At 41.0% G+C, this 22,893-nt stretch overlaps 2 protein-coding genes across 2 annotated transcripts in view; both read right to left on the bottom strand.

Annotated features, from left to right (window-relative positions):
* Positions 1-1,272: 1,272 nt before the first annotated feature.
* Positions 1,273-13,507, bottom strand: DR1 (down-regulator of transcription 1). Its single transcript, XM_063428406.1, has 3 exons — positions 13,202-13,507; positions 6,239-6,402; positions 1,273-2,482 (listed from the first exon to the last, which is right to left on the bottom strand). Exons 1-3 carry the CDS (start codon positions 13,419-13,421, stop codon positions 2,339-2,341), a joined length of 528 nt encoding a protein of 175 aa, XP_063284476.1. The 5' UTR covers positions 13,422-13,507; the 3' UTR covers positions 1,273-2,338.
* Positions 13,508-21,351: 7,844 nt separating this feature from the next.
* Positions 21,352-22,893, bottom strand: part of LOC134569391 (retinol dehydrogenase 8-like) — a 38,556-nt gene continuing 37,014 nt past the window's right edge. Inside the window, exon 6 of the mRNA XM_063428405.1 lies at positions 21,352-22,342. Coding sequence (XP_063284475.1) covers positions 22,115-22,342 — 228 coding nt within the window. The 3' untranslated portion in view covers positions 21,352-22,114. The remainder of the gene's footprint in view (positions 22,343-22,893) is intronic.

Genomic DNA, 22,893 nt, shown 5'->3' with positions numbered 1-22,893 from the left:
TTAAACAAAATAACAGGACAGATTGTCCACATTTTAAAAGGTTATCTGTTATTGGCACAAAAGCCTTAAGCAACTCATTTTTTGCAGTTTCTATTAACCCATATATTTATTCACTGCAGTCATCGGTAGGGAGTTGAGACAGTTGGAAAAGTTAGACCACAGTGTTAAAATGTAATTGGGTTTTTCCCCCCACTCCAGCTGTGATTTTGCAACAGTTTTCAACTCTTACATGAATAAATCTCTGATCCCACCTGTTAAATCTGTAAATCCCTTAGTTACAGAATGTCACTACGTTTAGAAAAAACAGATATTTCATAAAAATTAATGGGACCAACCAGTTTAAGATTACAACATAAGCCGGTTATTTTATTGTTAGATGTTGGCCTAGACATTAGATATTTAAAGGGAAACCATCATGATTGTTTCTTAAAGTTCCACACGTATATTACAAATTACTTTTTTTTTTTTAGAGCCTACTCTGCCTTTGAGAAAACTTAAAATCATATCTTGTTTGATGAAAATTCATGGTGCCAAGCTCAGTTCTCAAGCACGGTTATTCTCCAAATTTAAAAAGATTTCTTACCCTCCACTTACTATTAGCAATACTTGTGCAAATTATCACCATGGAAAATCGGAGTCTGACACCCACGGCAAACTAATCCCTACGGAAAAACCAGTGACACTATTTTATAAAACAGACTTGAGGGAAGCAGGCACCTCATGGATCTTAAATAATAATAATAAAAATAAAAAAAACACTGTCTACAAAATTATTCCATGCTTCACAATTTTTAAAAGGCACAAAGAGGAAAAATACAATTATGAAAGTGCCCCTTAAAAAAAAAAAAAAAAAAAAGAAAGTTAAACTTTAAACTTCACAGGCATTTCAATTTCCTCTTACCCGACTGCCCCACCCCCAATTTTTTTGAAATTTTTTTTTTAATAACAAAACTAAAATTCAAAATTGAGAGAGTCTGATCAGCAGTCACTGAAAAATCACGATCTAGCGCATGGCTGACTATTTTAAACAGTGACAAGATGGTGACAAAGCAGGAATATTTTATCTGATCCAACAAAAGCCAATATTGTATGTCTAATTTGATAAAGGATGATCAGACACCCATAAAATATTGAGTTTACTTTTCAATGTTTTACGTTTTGAGTCTATGTATTTACGGCCTTGTTAATTTGGTGCTCAGTGACATCAGATATTCATGAAGAAGGAAGCCAACATTTTACATGGAAAAAAAATCATTAGTTCATCCAATAATATAATGAAATGTATCATTACTGCATTCACATTTCAGATAAGTGGTCTGCCAACAAATTAACATAAATATCCTTGAATACAATATGAATGCACAACTTAAACTCTTAATTGGTAATGTTGGTTAAGTTTGCTAAATGTTAACCAGGATAATACAGTAATCATTTAAAACAAACAAAATAAAAAAGTGCAACATCTTTACCAGTAAGCTGTGACTTGAACAGTAATATGAAAACAAAGTAACCTAATGTTTAGGATTGGGGGTGTGTGTGTGGGGGGGGGGGGGGGATGTATTTGGTCATATAAGGCCTTATTAAATAGTTTTTCACCCCATGTCAAATTTAAACAAGTATTTTTTTTTGTTGTAAATCACACAGCAACACTGAATGAATTTCCTTTAACTCTTAGCGGGCACTGCAAAAAATGAAAAATAAATCCTAAAAATGAACCCTCAAGACTCAAATATGAAGACTGTTGTACCTTTTCTTTTTTTTTTTTTTTTACAAACACTAAATTGATAGTTGTTGGCAGGAATGGTACAAAGTACACATTTTTATTGACCTTTACAAAGGTTTTACATCCTCCCGTAAAATTTAACATTGAAAAAGATCTATTAACGTTGTTTAATTCATGCCCCATCCCCAACCTCAAAATTAAAAAAAAAAAAATCCCTAAGATTTAAATTCAGTTAAAAGGGAAAAAGGAAATGTGTTCTTAGAGCTTCTATATAAATCTCACTATATTTAATAAAGTTGTATTTGAATTTAACACTGCTTATTGTTCAAGTTAATGACTTGTTGCTAATATAAAATTTTCTTAAAGACCATTAAAAATTCTCTATTGATATGATACTGAACCTTGGATTATTGACACTTCAAACAGGCGTTTTGATGTGTACAAAGCATACAACAGTTGAGACTTAAACACATATCCCTAGAATATGAATGACCAGTCCACCAAGATGCATTAAAAAAAAAAATTTACAAGTAAGCGTTTTGTTTTTTTTCACGGTTTTTCATTGTGCAGGCGAAAATTATTCAGAAAGGTGGATTGAAATTCAGCAGGGAAAATTTAGATGTCATCTTCCTCTTCATCCTGAGAGGAACCCGCTTGATTCGATGCACTGGCAGATGCTGCTGCAAGCTGTGCTTGCTGGGCCGCTTGTTGCATCTGCAACCATTCCTGCTGAGCCAATTCTGCTTGCTGCTGTCTGGCCTGGAAAAAGAGTACATTTTAACTTTATTACATTACTACACAGGTTTGTGAAGTGGAGTCTAGTCCTTAAAGGGACACTACAGTCACCAGTGCAACTACATGTATTCCTGACCCTATAGTGTTAACACGGCCATCTACTCCCCCCCCCCCCCCCCTAGGCCTCTCATGCCTCCATAAATATAGTAAAAATCTTACTGTATTGAAGCCAGAAGCTGTAAATCTGCATGCGGTTACACTCGGGAAAAACAAGAAGTCTGATACAATCACAGTGCTTCCCCATAGGATTGGCTGAGACTGACAAGGAGGCAGATATGGGGCAGAGCCAGCATGATTCAAATACAGCCCTGGCCAATCAGCATCTCCTCAGAGATTCATTGAATCAATTAATCTCTATGAGGAAAGTTCAGTGTCTGCATGCAGTGGGAGGAGATACTGAATCACAGGATGCTCGTACACAGCAGATCTGAGTGGATGGAGGCATATTATGCCTCCATCAACTCCGAAGTCCCTCAGGTTCACTCTGAGTGACTGCAACTGGAGGTGTTCCTAGCTTTCAATGTAAACACTGTATTTTCTCAGAAAATACATTGTTTACATGAGAAAGGCTGCAGGGAGCTATAGTTCTCACCTGAACAACCTCATTAAGCTGAAGTTGTTCAGGTGACTATAGTGTCCCTTTAAGGTGGCTTTGTCAGCAGAAAATCTATCCTCATAATTCAATGTGAAACAATACAGCAAATACCGTATATACTCTAGTATAAGCCGACCTGAATATAAGCCGAGGCCCCTAATTTTACCCCAAAAAACTGGGAAAACTTATTGACTCGAGTATAAGACTAGGGTGGGAAATGCAGCAGCTACTGGTAAATTTCTAAATAAAATTAGATCCTAAAAAAAATATATTAATTGAATATTTATTTACAGTGTGTGTATAATGAATGCAGTGTGTGTATAATGAATGCAGTGTGTGTATAATGAATGCAGTGTGTGTGCGCATGAGTGCAGTGTGTGCGCGCATGAGTGCAGTGTGTGCGCGCATGAGTGCAGTGTGTGCGCGCATGAGTGCAGTGTGTGCGCGCATGAGTGCAGTGTGTGTGCGCATGAGTGCAGTGTGTGTGCGCATGAGTGCAGTGTGTGTGCGAGTGCGTGCGAGTGCGTGCGTGCGAGTGCGTGCGTGTGTGTGCGAGTGTGTGCGAGTGCGTGTGTGTGCGAGTGCGTGCGAGTGCGAGTGCGTGTGTGTGCGAGTGCGTGTGTGTGCGAGTGCGTGTGTGTGCGAGTGCGTGTGTGTGCGAGTGCGTGTGAATGTGTATGAGTGCAGTGTGTGTGTATGTGTATGAGTGCAGTGTGTGTGTGTGTGTGTGTGTGTGTTGCAGTGGTGGGGGGGTGGGCAATTTTATTATTTTATTTTATTTATTTTTTTATTATTTTATTATTTTTTTTTTCATTATTATTTCTTCTTATTATTTTTTATTTAATTATTATTATTTCATTTATTTTTTCGTCCCCCCTCCCTGCATGCTAGCTGGCCAGGTAGGGGGCTCTTACTCCCTGGTGGTCCAGTGTCATTGGTAGTTCAGTGGGGGGGAGAGGGGGGCTGCAGAGAGCGTTACTTACCTTTCCTGCAGCTCCTGTCAGCTCTCTCCTCCTCCGCGCCGTCCGGTCAGCTCTTCTGTCAGCTCCCACTGTAAGTCTCGCGAGAGACTTACACTGGGAGCTGACCGAGGTGCTGAACGGACGGCGCGGAGGAGGAGAGAGCTGACAGGAGCTGCAGGACAGGTAAGTAACGCTCTCTGCAGCCCCCACAGCCCCAGTCTGTATTATGGCAATGCAAATTGCCATAATACAGACTATTGACTCGAGTATAAGCCGAGTTGGGGTTTTTCAGCACAAAAAATGTGCTGAAAAACTCTGCTTATACTCGAGTATATACGGTATATATCCAATAAAGTTAAAGTAAACTAGAAAAGCTACAATTTCTGGGGAAATTGTGTGAAGTGTTCTTGCCTCCACCAGTAGTCTACAACTGGAGTGGGCGGAGTAACTGTTATTATTTATTTATATAGCACATTTAATTGCAACGTTGTTGCCCAAAGTGCTTCACAGTTACATTAAAACATACAGTTATAAAAAACATTAGCAGGTGTAAAAGGCTTTGTCTATGACATCACTTGCTGCTGCAGCCTGGCACAGGTCAGAGTATTTTGGCGGTTGCCATCTTCAAACGGTCGTATTTTAAAAACTATACATCCTACAGCGAAGGGCTTTATATTGTGAGAATCACAAGACCCAGACCTACATATTGTAGTATTACAAATGAAGGCACAGTCGCAGTTTAGAAATTGCCCTTCAAGTTTGAGCTGGCTTGAGTGAAGTTTCAATGAATGTCAATGGAAGGTGTGAGTTGCAAACAAATGGTCATATTGTGAAAACTATCAGGACTATGGCTTAGCTGTGGACATTTCTAGTGGCAGCAGGGATAGCTGAACGTTTTGATATAAGATTTGTGTAGGTGGGCTTGAAAATGAGGGAGTGGTGGCAGTTTAGAAATATTTCCTGATTTTTCAGCTTTTGACAGCTCCCACTCTAGTTTTGAACATTTTGCCATTCATTCCTATGGGACCAATTTCGCCACAAGAACGACGATATTTCGAGAACCATTCGGCGAAACGTTCCACAAAATAATAGCACACCAATCGGGAACAATCCGCACGTTTCGGTATATTACTGTCTATGTAGTGTAAAAACTGTGGGAGGAGTTAGGGTGGTAAATTTGGCTATAATAAGAATAATAATATATATGTGAGATAACTTGCTATGCAAGAACACTTAATAATTATGCATTGTATACTGTAGCTTAATATTAAATAATTTATGAGACACATATAGCCTCATTTTTAATAAGTATAGGAAGAATCCAGGCTAGTATCATTTTTTTTTTTTTTTTTTTTTTTTAAATCCTCCATGTCAATTACATAGTAAATGGCTTGTGAGAGTATGTGATGCAAGCAGTCAACTAGAACCTGGGGCCTCCACAACTGAGCAAGGATTAAGAAAGGCTTATTAGACAGCCTGATACATGACACACAGTGTGCCCAGGTTTATAGCACATTTCTTTGCAAACACTAGTTACACTTTTATGCCTTTGTGAAAGGTGGTTGGGCAAATTATCAAGTGATGACTGGCAATGTATGTCAAGGTGTTATCAGCATAAACTCTGTCACAGCTTTAGAATATACTCTTAGAGGAAACTTGTAGGGGAAAATGCACGTCTGGCCAAAATAGAGGAAGTGGAAAGATTCTTCAAGGCTATGTTCCCAATTTGGCTTTTAAAGGAATACTCCAAGCTCCGTAACACCTGCAGCCCACTGAAGTGCCAACTCCCTCTCAGTGAAATTTGTCAAACCATAGAATAGTCTAAAAACTTACCTAGGTCTCAGCTGATGCTCTCAGATAATCATAGTGGATGTACTTAGAACACTTGGAGCCAATAGGATACTCTTGCAAGTAGGATCATGAAGTAGAGGATGCAGGCAAGTGCACCTGGCGAAACCCAGGTAAGTTGTTAAACAGCTTGACAAAATACACGGGGAGGGAGTGTGGAATGTTTCTTTAAGCCTAAACTACCTTTTTAAACCTTGTTATGTATCAGGTGAGAAATTTGTTAATAGTGTCACAATGCAACAATTCTGTAGCACAAGTAACGTTGTGTACATTTCAATCACAGAACAATGATTTGGGAACTGAGCAAAGTCTTACTTTTGCAAATAATTCTTGCTGTTGTCTTAAAAGCTCTTCTTCAGGAATTCCGAGGTTTTCTAGGCGAGAACTTGCCTTTCTTCTCTTTAATGCTACAGTTTTGCATTCCTGCAAGACTTCTTTCACCTCGCTGATGTAGGAGCCAAAGCCCAAACTCTCTAGTGCTGGAAACAAGATGGGAAGGAAAAAAGTAAATAAACAATACTGGCTCCGAATGAATAATTTGCAGATACTACATATGATAGGACAAGTAATAATATCATACAGCGAACCGGAAATTTGCTATAACACCCATGCAGTGAAGAAAACCTGATGCTCATAATTTTTCAAGTTGAAGATAGCACTTGCTGGCATAAGATGCAATGATAACCATAAATACACACAGCTTATTGATTATTATTTTTTTGTCAATAGAAATGGTAACTTGCTACATAAAGCTATTAGAGAGTAAAATTCTCATCATACCTCAGAGGAAGAGACAAATATGGAGTTAATCTACAAGCAATTATTTTGTTAAACTCCCATCAGCCTCAGCCAGAGTCTCACTTAAGACAAATTCTTACATGGCTGCATAAACCTATATATGCTGGCATTGTTAGCATTGTTTTCTGTGGGTGGGAGAAAAGGAAAGGGAATTAAAGCACCTAACCCATTCTGAATCCACCCAGTTGCCTAATTTCTGCAAACCTTACAGCTAAAAATAAAGCTGATGTTTCAATAAACTACTTTTCCTAACAGCCCTGAAGGGGTTCCAAAGCAAAAGTTCCACTCGTTTAGGGCAACTAAGTTAGTTAAAATAATTAGATGAACTGCATTTACATGTTTCACAGTATAGTATGTATAAAATATATATATATATTTTTTAAATCAACACAACAGGTATCTTACAGCCTATACGGCCACTTTCATGAAGGAATTCAATGTAATAAAATCATGATAACCGTGGTAATGGACCCAAGTCCAAGGCTTCTACTTGGTTACCACATAGCATCACTTTGTTTAAGTAATGTGCCATCCCTGCCCATGGCAGCTATATAAATATCTACATATACATACACACACAAAAACTTAATGCACATATTACCTAAATTTTGTATTGGTTCTACAGTGTCCTTTAATTACACAATCTTAAGTGTTGCAAAATAACCCAGATACAAATATTTTATTTTCATATCAGTGATTTACTTTATGGGCGACTAATCTGAAAACACTATCAAAAGGTCAACCTTATTTCTTTGCTGTGAAATGGTAACCTTAATCTATTCAGAAACATCCCTACAACAATGAAAATTCTGTATCTGAGTGTGCCCCAATCTATTGACTCATGAACAAGCTATGGAATAAGATCAGCTCATTTTCTTCCATACTAGAGCGGCAACAGATAGATCAGTTAGAACAAGTATTATTAAAAGAAATGTAAAATATAATTTACTACAGGGCTTGACAAATCAAGGCGTCAGGTGAGTGTGTGAGAATGTGTAGCAGTGTGTCCGTCAGTGAGAATGCCTGCCAGCGAGAACCTCCCGGCCAGCGAGTAAGTAAGTGCGTGCATGTGTCAGTTTGCCTTAAGTATACCCCTAGGTATACTTGTTGCCTTTGGGCCTTCTCCATAACTCCTTTTCTTAAAAGAATCAGGGATTCGGATAGAAGCGCATCTATGTTTAACAGATATTGTTAGGAAGAAATCAGGAATTTTGGTGCGGGTCTTTCCAAAAACCTAGATATGGAAAAAAAACATTTGCCATTTTGCTTAAAATCCATGGATTTGTTCTTGTCTATTTCCAATGATGCTTGAACCATTGCAGTCTTCCTCTCACTTTTCTGGCATCAAAACTTCCTCCTCTTATCGTCTGTTGGTCTTCTTGTCACTGAACTTTGTGTGTATGTTTTGCCCATGATGTAGCACACGTTCTTAAGCAGATGTGCCAAGTCTTTTTCTGATCCTTCAATACAATCTTTCATTGATTGCAGCCTTATACTCTGTGTTATGGCAACGAACACTGCGACACAGTGCCCTGCCACTCAAACTCTGCTGCTGGATCTCTTTGCCTGTTTATCCATTGGGTCTTTGGGACCTGCTACTTCACAAAAAAGGATAGTGGTCTTTTTCAAGAGTGTAGCTATCCGAACATGCATACTTAGGTAGATCTTCCTATTTCTAGTTGTATGCAGTTTGAATATTTGTTTAAAATGTTTGGAAATAAATACCCTTTCCTCAGGATTTTTTGTTATTCCTGCGGCACCAATTTCAGAAGTTTTAGATGTATGGGAAAACACTTTTTTAATTTTTTCTTAGAAGTTTCACCTTCCTACAAAATAGCTGAAACCTCTTTAGCTCTGCATGTGAAAAACCTGAATCCACACTTGAGTTTTGGTTGAATACATCAGATACTGATGAGCATTCACCAAATGATAAATTAGAATGAAAAAGAGGACCCGTTTCTCTTACATTTCTGTATGGATCTGTTCTGGACAGATACAGGCTCTCTGGATTTTGCCACTTGAAATTTTTCAAATGTTTGAGATTCTCTTGAAACCACCTTAAAGAGGTACTATTGTGCCAGGATCACAAAGCTGTATTCACCCCTCCCTTGCACGCCACCCTCCCCAGTGTATAAAGGGTTAAAAACCCTTTATTTACTCCCCTGATCTGAGTGCCGATGTCCCTCGGCGCTAGGTTGAAGCTCATCCTCCTCCGCCCGAGACAAGCGGGTTCTAATGCGCATTCATTGAATCAATGGGGAAAAATCTGACACTGGAGGTCCTCGTGCAGAGAGTGAGAACATCCAGTATCAGATAGTGGACCAAAGGTCTGTTTCAAACCCGGAAGTCCTCTAGTGGCTAGACATCCACTAGAAGTTGTCTTGTAACTGCAATGTTCAACATTGAAGCACTAACGGCAATAGGGACAGTGAACCAGACCACTTCAATGAGCTGAAGTGGGTGCCTACAGTGTCCCTTTAAAAAAAAAATTCAAAAAATGTGATAGACCGTGGTTTGCACGGCTTTTTCTTGCATCCATCAGTAAGTGGTGTAGCACACTCGCTACAGGCTGGTGACACGGTAGACCTGTCATGACAACAACCCTTGTCAACAGAGCTCAAATAGGCTTTTTAAATTTCATGCCAGAATTAAAATTCCAGCCACCAAGGCCCATTAGCGCTGTCAAAACTGAGGTGGAAAGCAAGGCCTCCCCTGTGACCGAGCTCTGCGCCTGCCTACTGATTGGGTGGCCGTCGGTCCCATCAGTGGGAAAAGAAAGAACAGAGGTAACTATTTGAATGGCAGCATTTAAGGGGTGATTAGGAGGGGTTAACAATTGTTTTTAATGGTTTTCCCTCCACAGGATTACCTGATCAGCACTAGAAAGTGAATCCCAACTTGTAACTGTATACAATTTTCACAGTAAGATATGTCATGAAGTGTCCCGAGATTACTTGTATCTTCACATTTATGGAAATCTACATATGTAGGATGCAAATTCAGACTCCAGTGTTTTTGCATAATTCCATCTAAGTTGCATTCATCTCTCCCCATCAGCAATGCTGGGAAATGGTGAGGACCATATTAAATATATACCCAACTCAATCTTAACCGGATATTTGCATTTTCTTTCACTGGTATGACAAATAGAAATGTATCCTTCCTGGTAAAATACTTTTGATATTATTCTCTCTGAACTCTATGTAGCAATGTGTTAGCTTCCTTTCTTCCAGATGCAACATGACCATCTAATCAGCTCTCTACTAAAGGTGATGAATGAGTCACAAAAGAACTGCCCTTTAATACACCAGAATGTTCCAATCCACAAGCACCAACATCAATATATGCAATCAATTCAGCAGCATACAAGACAATGCATTTGTTTCCTGAGATCACATCTGCAACATGCAGTCAATTAATCAAGCCATTGCAAATATTTTAAAGTAATGTTTGCACAGAACTCACTTTGGTGTTATACATACTATTTTCCATGACCAATACTATTGTTGTAACATGGTCCATCATAAAAGAGACCGATAACACTTGCATAGTTTTTAGAAGCCAATAGTAGAACTTACAGAGGAACTGTGGTAAAATAAAAACTACTCAACTGAAGAGTTTGAGCACAGGGCTTGTTTAATCTTGTGTTATCTTAATGTTTATATTGCCAACATTGCTTATATTATGCTATTGAATTGTCAGTTTCCGATTAAGTGGGCAAAGCTAATTGAAAATGATTTAGTGTGTGCTTTTCATCCACAGTCAGCATGAAATACAAAACATCTAGAAACATGCAAATTGCATTCGTGTGCACCTCAAAGACTGAAACCAGACAGCTTTCACTTATTTTCACTCACAGAGAAACCACTTCATTGCTTGTCTTTATGGAGCTGAACTCTCAAATGCAGCTACATTCTAAATATAAAAGGACTATTTAAATTTTCTACCTGACGAACTAAGCGCAGAGTAGGTTACATTTCTCAGCTGCATTTCTCCAGCCATCAGATCCTTAAACGTTAATAAACGATTAAACAAAGAAGGTATGGAGTAACAAAACAAATCTTAAAAGATCACAGGACAAACATTTGCAAATGCATTCATGTCTACTGCAACAGTTACTAACATATCTACCAACAATTCTTACATGAAGAAAATGTAGACATGTAGTGACATTTCCTGTAAAGATCTGTCCAATCAGGAGACCTCAAATCAGCAACGCATGTAGCAGAGCTCTGGATTTGAATGCTTGTACATTCCTTTTGTCAAAGCAGGTTATGGGCTTTAAGGGTTTTGCCAACCACCATGACCACTTCAGTGATTTGAAACGCTGCACATACTGAGATATATTAACTTTTTTGCTGGGATTTAGTTATACGCCCAACACATGTGCCTTATGCAGTCCGGTACAGCCCAATGTAAATTGCTCAATTATGACTGGAGGGGCAGCCAACCCCAGGTCTGGCAGCACCGAGATTCTGATAAGAGTGCAGAATTCCTCTTTGTTTTAACATAATGTAAATTCAGTGTGTATTTGACTTCTGCATGCAGACTGTGCATGCTGACAACAGATGTAAAGATCTTTTTGGACAGCGCGCCTGCAAGGGAAGTAGCTCTTTACTCCTTCCTGCCCTCTTTGAGATCTCTCACACCTAATGTGCATGCATTGGAATGGTCGCGCTTGCGTTAGGATTTCCCTATAAGAAAGCATAATACAATTATTTCCTATGGGGATTCCGGTGACGCTGGAAGTCCTCATGCATAGTGTGAGGACGTCCACTGTCATTTAGGCAACCAAAAGTCGCCTTCAAGCACAGAAGTCCCTCTAGTGGCTGCCTGGTAGACGGCCACTAGAGATGGAGTTAACCCTAGCAGGTAATTATTTCAATTTATAAAAACTGCAATAATTACATGCTCAAGATTAAAGGGATCCTATAGTGCCAGGAAAACAAACCAGTTTTTTTATGGCACTATAGGTCCCTACAGTGCCCCCCTCCCTCACGACCCCCGTCAGCCACTTACCTGAATCCAACGCCAATGTCATACGGCTGACGTCGGCAGGGGGGGGGGGGCTAATGCGTGACATGGAGATCAGTGCCTGGAACTTCTTCAAGCACTGGATTACACGTAAGTTTAAACTTTATTTGTTAAAGGACCACAATAGGCACTCAGACCACTTCAGATCAATGAAGTGGTCTGGGTGCTATGTCGCCCTAGTTTTAACCCCGCAGCTGAAAACATAGCAGTTTCAGAGAAACTGCTATGTATACACTGCAGGGTTATTCCAGCCTCTAGTGGCCGTCTCCATGACAGCAACTAGAGGCCGCTTCCGCGATTTACACTAAATAAATCACATTTATTTGACGCTGGAGGTCCTCACGGACCTCCAGCGTCAAATAAGATCCCCATAGGAAAGCAATGAGTAATGCTTTCCTATGGGTGGGTTTAAATGCGGGCGCATTGCAGCATCTAAAAAAACAAAAAACAGTAATTTCCATACCACAGTTTAAGTGACAGGACCACTGCACCCAGACCACTTAATTAAAGGGAAACTCCAGTGCCAGGAAAACAATCCGTTTTCCTGGCACTGCAGGTTCCCTCTCCCTCCCACCCCCTTCAGTAACTTACCTGAGGCAGGGACAATGTCCCTCGTCGCTGCTTCCTTCTCCGCGCCGCTCCTGACTGCGTCGGCCGGTGGGCAAGACTGATCTCGCATGCGCATTAGCGCTCCCCATAGGAAAGCATTGAAAAAGCATTTCAATGCTTCCTATGGAGAAATAAGCGACGCTGGAGGTCCTCACACAGCGTGAGGACGTCCAGCGACGCTCTAGCACAGGTTTCCTGTGCTAGGAACCCGGAAGTGCCCTCTAGTGGCTGTCTAGTAGACAGCCACTAGAGGTGGAGTTAACCCTGCAAGGTAATTATTGCAGTTTATAAAAAACTGCAATAATTACACTTGCAGGGTTAAGAGTAGTGGGAGTTGGCACCCAGACCACTCCAATGGGCAGAAGTGGTCTGGGTGCCTGGAGTGTCCCTTTAAAATAAAGTGGTCGGCATGACTATAGCGTTCCTTTAATACTAGGCATAATGGAAAATTACTGACGTGTTCCCTATTGTGTAAATTGGAAGTGAAATTCACAATTTAGGCCTCAATATCTAAATAACATTTTTTTTTTAAAGTCCCAACAGTATTATTTATAAAACTCCAAACTAACCAATCAAAATCTGAATCATAAAAACAGTCAAGCTGTGAACATAACCAAACTGTTTCCATATCTGTTATTCTGAATTTGGTTTTGCCATATGCATTCAAATTCTCAACATTTAAGAGATTTGTGAATAACCCCTAAACACAGCCCTGGATTAGATTCAGCTAAAAGGTGCACTAAATCTTGAATTCCTGACATTTCTCCTTCAGTAATTATCCCTGTGAAGTCCTACAGATAGGAGAGGGGGTGGGGTTTCCACCATTTGGCCACTCACCCTGTATGACATGCTCGGGGGAGATGGTCTTTTTCTCGGACTTGTTGCAGATCTCGTTGGCCTCGGAGGAGATGAGGTGGATAAACTCGGTGCAGCAGTTCACCACCAGCTCCCTGGCATCGTTGGCCACCCTGACATTGGGCAGAGTTTCTTTGATCATCTTATTGATGGCAGCCCTGGGGATGGTGAGATCGTCATCATTGCCCGACGAAGATGCCATGTCTGTGGCGGTTGCCCCTCTTTGTAAAATAAGCCGGAGAGGGGGGAACCGAGGTAACAACGGGGGGGGGGGGGGGTTAATAATATGAGGGTCGGGGGTTTAACCCGGGCTAATAAGGGGGACGGGGATTAACCCGGGGAAATAATATGGGGGGGGGGGGAGAAGATAAACCCGGGGTAATAATATGGGGGGGGAGATAAACCCGGGGTAATAATATGGGGGGGGAGATAAACCCGGGGTAATAATATGGGGGGGGGAGATAAACCCGGGGTAATAATATGGGGGGGAGATGAACCCGGGGTAATAATGAGGGGAGGGGGATTAACCAGGGGTAATAATAAGGGGGGGATTAACCAGGGGTAATAATAAGGGGGTCAGGGCTTAACCCGGGGTTATGATATGGGGGGGGGGGGAGTTGGGTGTAAACGGTTAGTAACCTGGGGGGGGAAGGGGGGTCGAACCGTGACCAGGGATGGGGGGGGGGGGGTACTTTAATTCTGTGGAGAAATTAATAAAATCACCAGGGAAGGGGTGTCAGTATATAGAGAGCGCTTTAAAATAATAATAATACTAATAATAAAGCTTTGGGTCTCTCTCACACCATCCTCGGGGCTTCACACGGCGGCGGCAGCACCATCAGCACAGCGCCAGGCTGCCACTCACTGCCGGCAAACAAAAAATAAAACATATAGCGATCTCCGTGACCGAGAGGGTGAGGCCGGTTAAGGGAACATCCCGGCAGAGAGCCTCGGCGAGGGCACAGAGCCTCCTTCTCCCGCCGGAAGCGGCGTCTGAGGAGAAACGCGACGCACTGCTTTCCACTTCCGGTTGAGGCGCAGACGTTCGTTCCCAGGTTACCATGGCTCCGCCGCGCGGGCTGTCGTGACGTCACACGCCACCGCGAGCTAGTTTGAATGCAGTGAGTAACCCTGCTGCTGGGGGGGTTGGTTGGGCAGAGCTGCAACATCTGTGCTGCTTTAGCAAAGCATCATGGGAGTTCTTGTTCTGCCATACACTGTACCGTGTTAGTGCATGCTCACAAAGAGTGCTTCCCTGCAGTATGCAGTATGCAGGATTCATGTGCTGCAGGATTGCTTATTGATTTGTTCTCCTCTAGACTGCAAGCTGGTTTGAACAGGGGCCTCATCAACCTATTGTTCCTGTAGAATTTTGTAGTTGTTTAATTTATCGTTACATTTAATACCTTTTATAATATTGTAAAGCGCTGCAGAGTAATTTGGCGCTATATAAATGGCAAACATAATATTAATTTATAACTTGATTTCCTACTTGCAGCCTTTGAAGGCTACGTACTCTGGAGCTGCACTTGGATGCGTTGTTTCTTCACGCCCTCAAACTGCTGACGTTAGCGGGACCGTCTCTGATTTAGCATTCAGTCCTACCATACTTGGTTTCTTCCCTAGTGTCCTCCACAGAAAGCGTAGCTTCAGCGCATCATTAGACTCCCTAGCGCTATGTTAACCCTTAAAGGACACATCTTCCTTTGTCTTTCACTTTCCAACACAAGCAATATTTGCAATGTGCTTTTTAACCGCAATTTCCAAATTGCTCATTTGTTGCTTCAACACATATTTTATACCATTTTAAAGGACACAAATGGCTTTAATTATGTGTGACATATAATTATTATAAATATTCTCATTTATTATTGAAAAATGAAAAAGAAAACACAAGGTTTCACTCTTATGGCAATAATAACAGGTGTATAATTAAAAAAAAAAAACGTATTTGTTCTGATTTACAGAATACATAATATGTCCAGGATTTCGGTTTTAGAATTTGGTACATTTGTCGTGTAAGCTTTAAGGGACACTATAGTCACCAGAACCACTGCAGCTTAATGTAGTGGTTCTTGCAGGGCTGTTGATAGACTATTTTGCGTCCTAGGCACGACCAGCTACTTGCAACACCCTCTCCCTCATAAAACGGGCAACTTTAAGTGTTCCTTTATGAGGAATCACAGAAAATAAAATTTCCACATAAAAGTATATATTTATATACAGTAGACATCACATGCTATTTTTCTATGGGTATTTTACATAGACATTTAAAGGGTTACTCCAAGTACCATGACCACTTCTGCTTTTAAAAGTGGTCATGGTGGTAGTAAACTGGATGTGCAGTGTTTCAGCTTGAAATACTGCACATCCAGAGTTATTGGCAACTGTATGCCAGGGACTAGTTGCGGGCTGCCTAATGTCAATTCTGTGCATATTTTACGTCTGTTGTCAGCACAGACTGAACACTAGCGACTGAGGTCCACTGCTTCTCCCTTGCAGGAAGATCATGCAATGGGAAGTTTATGTCCACCCCTCTCCCTGTCTGTAGTCTTTCCCCTTCCCTATGAAATTTGGTATTTTTTTGGTTACTGACCTTTACTTTCCCATAGCCGGATCAGAGCGTGCACATGCTCTCTGAGTAAATGGTCCAATCAAAGTCTTCCCTATGAGAAGCCTTTGATTGAACCTCTGCACGCCTCCCATGATGTCACAAGGGGGCGTGCCAAGCACCCAGCGCTGGATGAAGGTAAATAAAATATATCTTGAAAGTTTTTTGATCGTCTTATAGTGGGGGGACTTAAAGAATAACGCCACTCTCTGCTAAATAGTGCGGTAAAGATGTGTATTTTCAGATTTTTGATATATACACATATAACAAGGTTTTCCCGGATATAGACCATGGCAGCACTACAGATGGGTATAGCATTTTGGGGCGTTGTAGCAGTTTGACAGTTCAAATTACCTCATAAATGCATACCATTTTCCCAAGTAGACATTACTGGGCATGCCATACTCTCCACTAATAAGCCCCATTTCTTTTTATAATTCGAATGCTTTGACAGTTTGACGGGTGACAATGGGGGTATGTATGGAGAGGTGACTGTGTGTGTGTGTGTGTGCAGACACACTTTGTGTTGTCTTGGCTGTGTGCTTATGGTCATTATCCTGACCAGCTTTTCGCAGGTCCCCTCTCCCATCCCCGGTTGCTGAAGGGGTCAAAACCCCTTTAGTGACTTACATGAGGCAGTGCCGATGTCCCTCGGCGCTGCTTCTAGGTCCGCCCACGCTCCTCCCCGTCACCACGTCATCCGGCGGGGGAGACCGCGCACGCGCCTTAGACCTCTCCATAGGAAAGCATTGAAAATGCTTTCAATGCTTTCCTATGGGGATTTTAGCGATGCTGAAGGTACTCACACAGCGTGAGGACGTCCAGCGACGCTATAGCACAGAAAACCTGTGCTATGAAGCAGGAAGTGCCCTCTAGTGGCTGTCCACTAGAGAAGGAGTTAACCCTGCAAGGTAATTATTGCAGTTTATGAAAACTGCAATAATTACACTTGCAGGGTTAAGGGTAGTGGGAGTTGGCACCTAGACCACTCCAATGGGCAGAAGTGGTGTGGAGTTTTCCTTTAAGGATATCTTTTTTTGGCTGTGTTTGGTCTCCCCTCAGCCCTGACCAGTCTTCCAGTTATTGTCACTGAAAAACATATTTGAACCATTATTCTGACCCCATCACGCTTCTCCGTAGGGATGATATTGTGCAGGTGATAAGTGGTACCTGGTTTTCTTGAGACATGACAATTTGATTCCTTTCAATCTTCATTTCATCAGACAAGCAAATCTTCTCACAGTCGTGCTTTTTTTGGTGCAAAAATATTAATTTGTGTGTCTTGCAGGGGGGAGAGGCTTCCGTCTGGACAGACTGCCATAAATCGGTGGAGTGTTGCAGTGATAGTTGTCCTTCTCCAAGTTTCTCCCATCTGCACACATGATCTCTGGAGCTCACCACCATGACTAAAGCCTTGATTTCTCAGTTTAGCCAGACAGCCACTTGTGAGTGCTGCTTACAGCTGAAATGTCAGTTTTTGGCCACTAAACATGGCGTTGTCTGACAGTGGGGAGCCCCAGTATCTATTTATAACTGAGACTTCCTGGTGTGTGCAGGGATTTAATCCTGCTCACACTAAAATGTCATTATGCCCTACCTTGATTAAAGCTCATGCTTTGTAAGACGTAATCACATGTCCTAACGTTGTTAAGGGGTTAACAGAGCAAGCAAGAATTTTTTTTTTTTCTAAATTAAAGGGCCTCTCCAGACCCCTAAAGCATTTCAGTTTCCTTTTTATGTTTTACAAAAAAAGTGTAGATTTCAATATAAATTTACACTGTCAATGAAACAACCATTCCTTTAGATATTACCCCTGATTAAAAAAAATATATACCGTATATATATCTAAATGCATGCGTGTTATCAATTAGAGAATATCTACTACTGTTTGTTTTTCTTTTTCTATTTTGGTACAAAAAAACACACTGTACAACAGGGGAGATGTGGCTAGGACTGCATAAACAAAATTGTTTAACTCCTAAATTGCAGCAATTGAGACTGCAGAGGTGTGATCTGTACACAAAAAGTGCTCCATAAAGCTTTGTTCCTAATTTTTTTTTTCTCCCTTTGTAAAGGTCCTATAGAACATATATACCATTGTAGTACACATAAAAAATAAAAAAAATACCATTTTAATTAAAAAGTAACAGTATTAGAAGAAAATACAATACATTGTGTTACTGTGTGAATCATGCAGAATTGACTTTGTGTTGCTTTGAATATAATTTTGAAGATCTTTCATTATTTATGTATATATATTTTTAAATGTTTTTATTTTAGCTTATTTTTTCGTTGTTTTATTTGAATATTCTAATACATGAGTAGTTTTTGGACGGCATCTGGCAATTACTTGACTTGGTTTTTTTTTGTTTTTTAAATAGCCAGCATTTCTGTGTCTACATTGTGCTTAGGAATACATGTGATCGAAATGCTTTGAGCCCTACTTTTGCTTTTCCTTGACATTTTGGAGTTGGTATATAGATTTTTACTGATTATTTAAATAAAGATTTAACTTTTCACTGGTTAAATGTAACCATTTCTCAAGATACACCTGGTCCTTAGTCGAACTTTTGATTGTGCTTTCTATTCATTATTATTTAGATACAAGTAATAGATACTTTCAGTGTTCATGACTTTATAACCGATTAAATCCCGTTCATAGTAATACGTGCCCTTCAAAATATGTGGTTTGTCATGTATTATCTGCAACATTGTTTTTATTCTTTTGATTTATTGTTTTGGAGTATTCTTGATTCCACACCAGCTTTTCATTGAGATATGCTCAGACCTACACCCTATTATTTGTCAGTGGTTTTAATGTTGTGACTGGAGTGAATAACTTTGATTATATTGTTACAATGGCACCCGTTAAGGGGTGTGATATATGAGGGAGAAAGTGAACTGTCAGTTCTTGAATTTCATGACCTGAGTGACATTGACAAGGGCCGAATAGTGATGGCTAGACAACCGGGTCAGAGCATCTTTCTAACAGCAAGTCGTGTGAGGTGTTCCAAGTATTACAGTGGTTAGGATCTACCAAAAGTAGTGCAAAGAAGGACAACTGGTGAACCGGCAGCAGGGTCATAAGAGTCCAAGTCTCATTGATGCACGATGGGAGCGAAGGCTAGAACAACTGTAGCGCAAATTGCTGAAAAATGCAATGATGTCAGGTTCCCACACATCCCCCGGTTTACCTCAAACTCCCACACTGTGTCTCCCTCTCTCCTCACGCAGACACCAAACCAGCGTGTTCCCCGCGAGGAGATTTAGCCTGACCAATTCAGTGCCACAAATTGGTAGCAAGCCTGCTACCCTGCATTAGTAGCAGTGCCACAATCTCCTCAGGGCCTGCAAACTGGCTGAGAAGGGACTTCCCCAGTGCTGTAGGTGGGTCGAGTCTCTGCAGGATCCAGCACTCATAGATGTGTGCATGCCGAGAAGGTATTCTTTTAAAGGCAGATGTGTCAGGAGCCCAGGGATGATGCAGAAGGGGCATATCCCCTTTCACATATATAACAGCCTGTCTCCTAGCCCTCTTCGCTCAGTTGTACTGTGCTTACTGTGGTGTTTACTTCAATATTCTAATCCTGTGCTATTGACTACCTGGTATTTGACCCTCTGCCTGTTTTACCGTTTATAAACCTGTGCTACCCGACCTGATCTTTGGCTATCCTGACTACATCTTTGCTTATTCCCTATCTTAAATTAGTTTTTGGTGATATTGTCCAGCTACCAGCTGCATTTTGGACTCCTTCTGCTAAGCCTTACAAATGCTGGCTATCATACACACAGTGCATCGCCATTTGCTGCATGTGGGACCCAGACTTGCCAGAGTGCCCATGATGCTCCCTGTCCACCACCGAAAGTGCCTTCAATGGGGTCATGCGTGTCAGAACTGGACCATGCAGCAATGGAAGAAGTTTGCCTGGTCTGATGAATCATGTTTTCTTTTAGATCTGGTGGATAGTGAGCATGTGCATCATTTACCTGTAGAAGAGATGGCAGCAGGATGCACTATGGAAAGAAGGCTGGCTGGCGGAGGCAGTGTTATGTTCTGGGCAATATTCTGCTGGGTAAGCTTGGGACCTGGCATTCATGTGGATGTTACTTTGCCATGTACAACCTGCCTACTTTGCAGACTACATACAATCTTCATGGCAATGGTGTTCCCTTATGGCAATGGCTCTCTTTAAACTGCCACTCTTGGCAAATGTATTAATTCCTTCGGATTCCGCTGTGTGCTGATATCACCCAGGTATATCTCTACTCCCGGATCTCTCTTCTGCTGTCTTTGAATGCCTCACAAGTTGCCTTCTTCCATTTCTGATTGGATGTCCTCCCGCTTTCTGAAACTTAATTTCTCTAAAGCTGAACTTTTTACTTTTCCTCCTCATAACACTAACCTTCTGTTTTGCTCTCCATGCAAGTCGATGGTACCCACATCAGCTTGTCCTTGCAAGCTTGCTGTTTTTAATGCCGTGTCCAGTCTGTTGCCAAACCCTGCTGATTCCACCTTAAAAACATTGCCCGCATTCACTCCCTTCTTAACCCCTTAAAGACCAAACTTCTGGAATAAAAGGGAATCATAATATGTCACACATGTCATGTGTCCTTAAGGGGTTAAGCAAGATGCTCGATTCATGCTCTAGTAATTTCTTGCATTATTTACTGTCATTCTCTCTTAATTGGTCTCCCCAGAATCTGTACTGCTTCACTACACTGTTAATCCTTACATTAGTTTCCTGTATCCTACAGGAGTCAATTCAAAATACTAACCCTTACCTATCAAGCTCAAACCAACTCTGGCTCCTGTTACATTTCTTCACTAATTCGCAAGTATTCTTGGTCTCTCTGCTCTGCAGGTCCTAGTAAACTACCCACAACTGAGCAAGTATAGAGTAAAACCCCACTGTAAAACAGTCACTTCTGGGTTTGGCCAATTCCCGATCACGTGGTGCTCCTGGGTCCGCCTCTCCAATGACGTCCACGTGATTGGCGAAACCCGGAAGTAACTGTTTTACAGTGGCGTTTTACTCTATATATACTTGCTCAGTTGTGGGTAGATTGCTGGCATACCCACCAATACGAAAGAAAGAGTTTTTAACCTTTTATATCAATAAGCTGTTTCAGATACTATTCAATTGGGTGTTCCTGCCTCTCTATTTGTTCATATACTACATAGAACCTTTATATTCACCTGACTGAACACACTGTTTGAAGACATCTATCCTGATATACTGCTGTGGGAATTATCCCTCTCAAGTGGAGCATTTCGAACCCAGAACAAGGAGTGATAGGGCTCTGGTACATGTGAGTTCTCTCCCAGATCCCCCACAATATTTTATGTTTTTTATTTAGATAGTCTGCACTATGTATGTTTATGTTATTAATTTCAGAGTATCTAAAGGAACCACAATCATTCCAGTTTAAGCACACTACATCATTTTTTTTATATATTTTTTATTTATTGTGCGTCACTTTTGTGTCGCTTTGGTGTAGTGCAGCTAAACTGTGTATACACATTATTACTATTTCTTAAGCACTTTCACTTTTTTTTATTTACTGCAATATTTATCAAATACATCAGATAAAATAAAATTACAGAGATAAGCCAACAAATATTTCAATATACATTGCAACATACAAACTCCGATACGCATAACACATTATACATTTCTTAAATACAGCTTCTAAAAGTCTGTCTATATCTACAAATTAACTAATAGCAATATCAGAACTGCGAGCCTTTACTAATTCGTCTACAAAGAATCTATTGCTTAACCCCTTAAGGACCAATTATGTAATAATACATCACAACAAGCTAGCTTTTATGAAAACTAAATCTCCCACTTATTTAATGAATGCATGGCTATGTAGAATTACAAAGCCAAAATAAGCAGGGCTACCATACTAATACAGGGTTTTTAGGGACCCGATTGGCATCATCTTTAAGGTGTTATAAATATGGTCCTTAATGGAAAAAAATTGAAAAAAACTAAACAATTATCGGAGGACTAAATAATAGACATCTAGGACAAAATTGGAAAAAACCTGGTGTCTATATCATATAATTAATTAAGTGTGTTTCTGCTACACACTTCGATAACACTTCTCAACATCTTTCAACACCATATCAGATAAAAATGATCTTCCTTAATGGGTTTAAAGTACAATGAGCTACCCTTGGAGCAATATGGAGATAATTAATCACAAAATACATTAATACATTTTGCATAGAAAGTGATCAAGGTATAGTATTTGCATGGTGCCCACCATTTTTAAGACTACGGTTTGCCTAGGTCAAAACTCTTTGTGCTTCTCCATCTCAAGAGTTTTATAAAATTAAGGCTTGCATTAAAAACTTTATCATGTTGGAAAACCATTTTATAGAAGGTGTCGATAGGCAGATCACCATTGGGATCAGCATATTTTAGTGTTGTCATAGGCGTGTACAGGGTGTTCGTTTGGTGCCGAAAAGGAGGATTTTCTGCCAAAATGATCTTCATAGTGTGCTGCAGAAATAGAAGAAAATAAAATCAGAATACAATTAAAACCTATTTTGCATTTTCAGAAAATTACCTAGTAGACCTTTAGAGCTGCCTTGATTAAAGGGAAACTATAGTCACCAGAACCACTTCGGCTTGTATATAAGTTCTGGTGTCTATAGCCTGTCCCTGCAGTTGTAGCAGGGCCAGACTGGGAACTAAAAGAAAAAAATTCTATACCAGCCCAATAATGCATCGTGCCAGCATAGTGTGCCAGGGGCGGACTGACCGGGCGGGCACTTCGGACATGGTCCGAGGGCCCGGCCGGGAGGGGGGCCCGCCATCAGGGGGCCCGGCCGCCCCTTTAAATGCTGCAGCCGCCTGAGCGCTCTCTTAAGAGCGCTCAGGCGGCTGCAGCTTCTCCCCTCCCCGTAGCGTGGCCGAGCTGCTCTGCGTCCGCGGTGCCGGCCGGAGTGATAGGAAGGTGCACACACACTGAGTGTGCACCTTCCTGTCAGTCCGGCCGGGTACAGGAAACAGAAACTCTGCGCGGAACAGGAGTTTCTGTTTCCTGTACC

The sequence above is a fragment of the Pelobates fuscus genome, chromosome 7, assembly GCF_036172605.1.
Source record: "Pelobates fuscus isolate aPelFus1 chromosome 7, aPelFus1.pri, whole genome shotgun sequence".
NCBI classification, from domain to species: Eukaryota; Metazoa; Chordata; class Amphibia; order Anura; family Pelobatidae; genus Pelobates; species Pelobates fuscus.
Note: the sequence above shows the minus strand (reverse complement) of the source record. Positions and strands in the feature narration are given on the sequence as shown.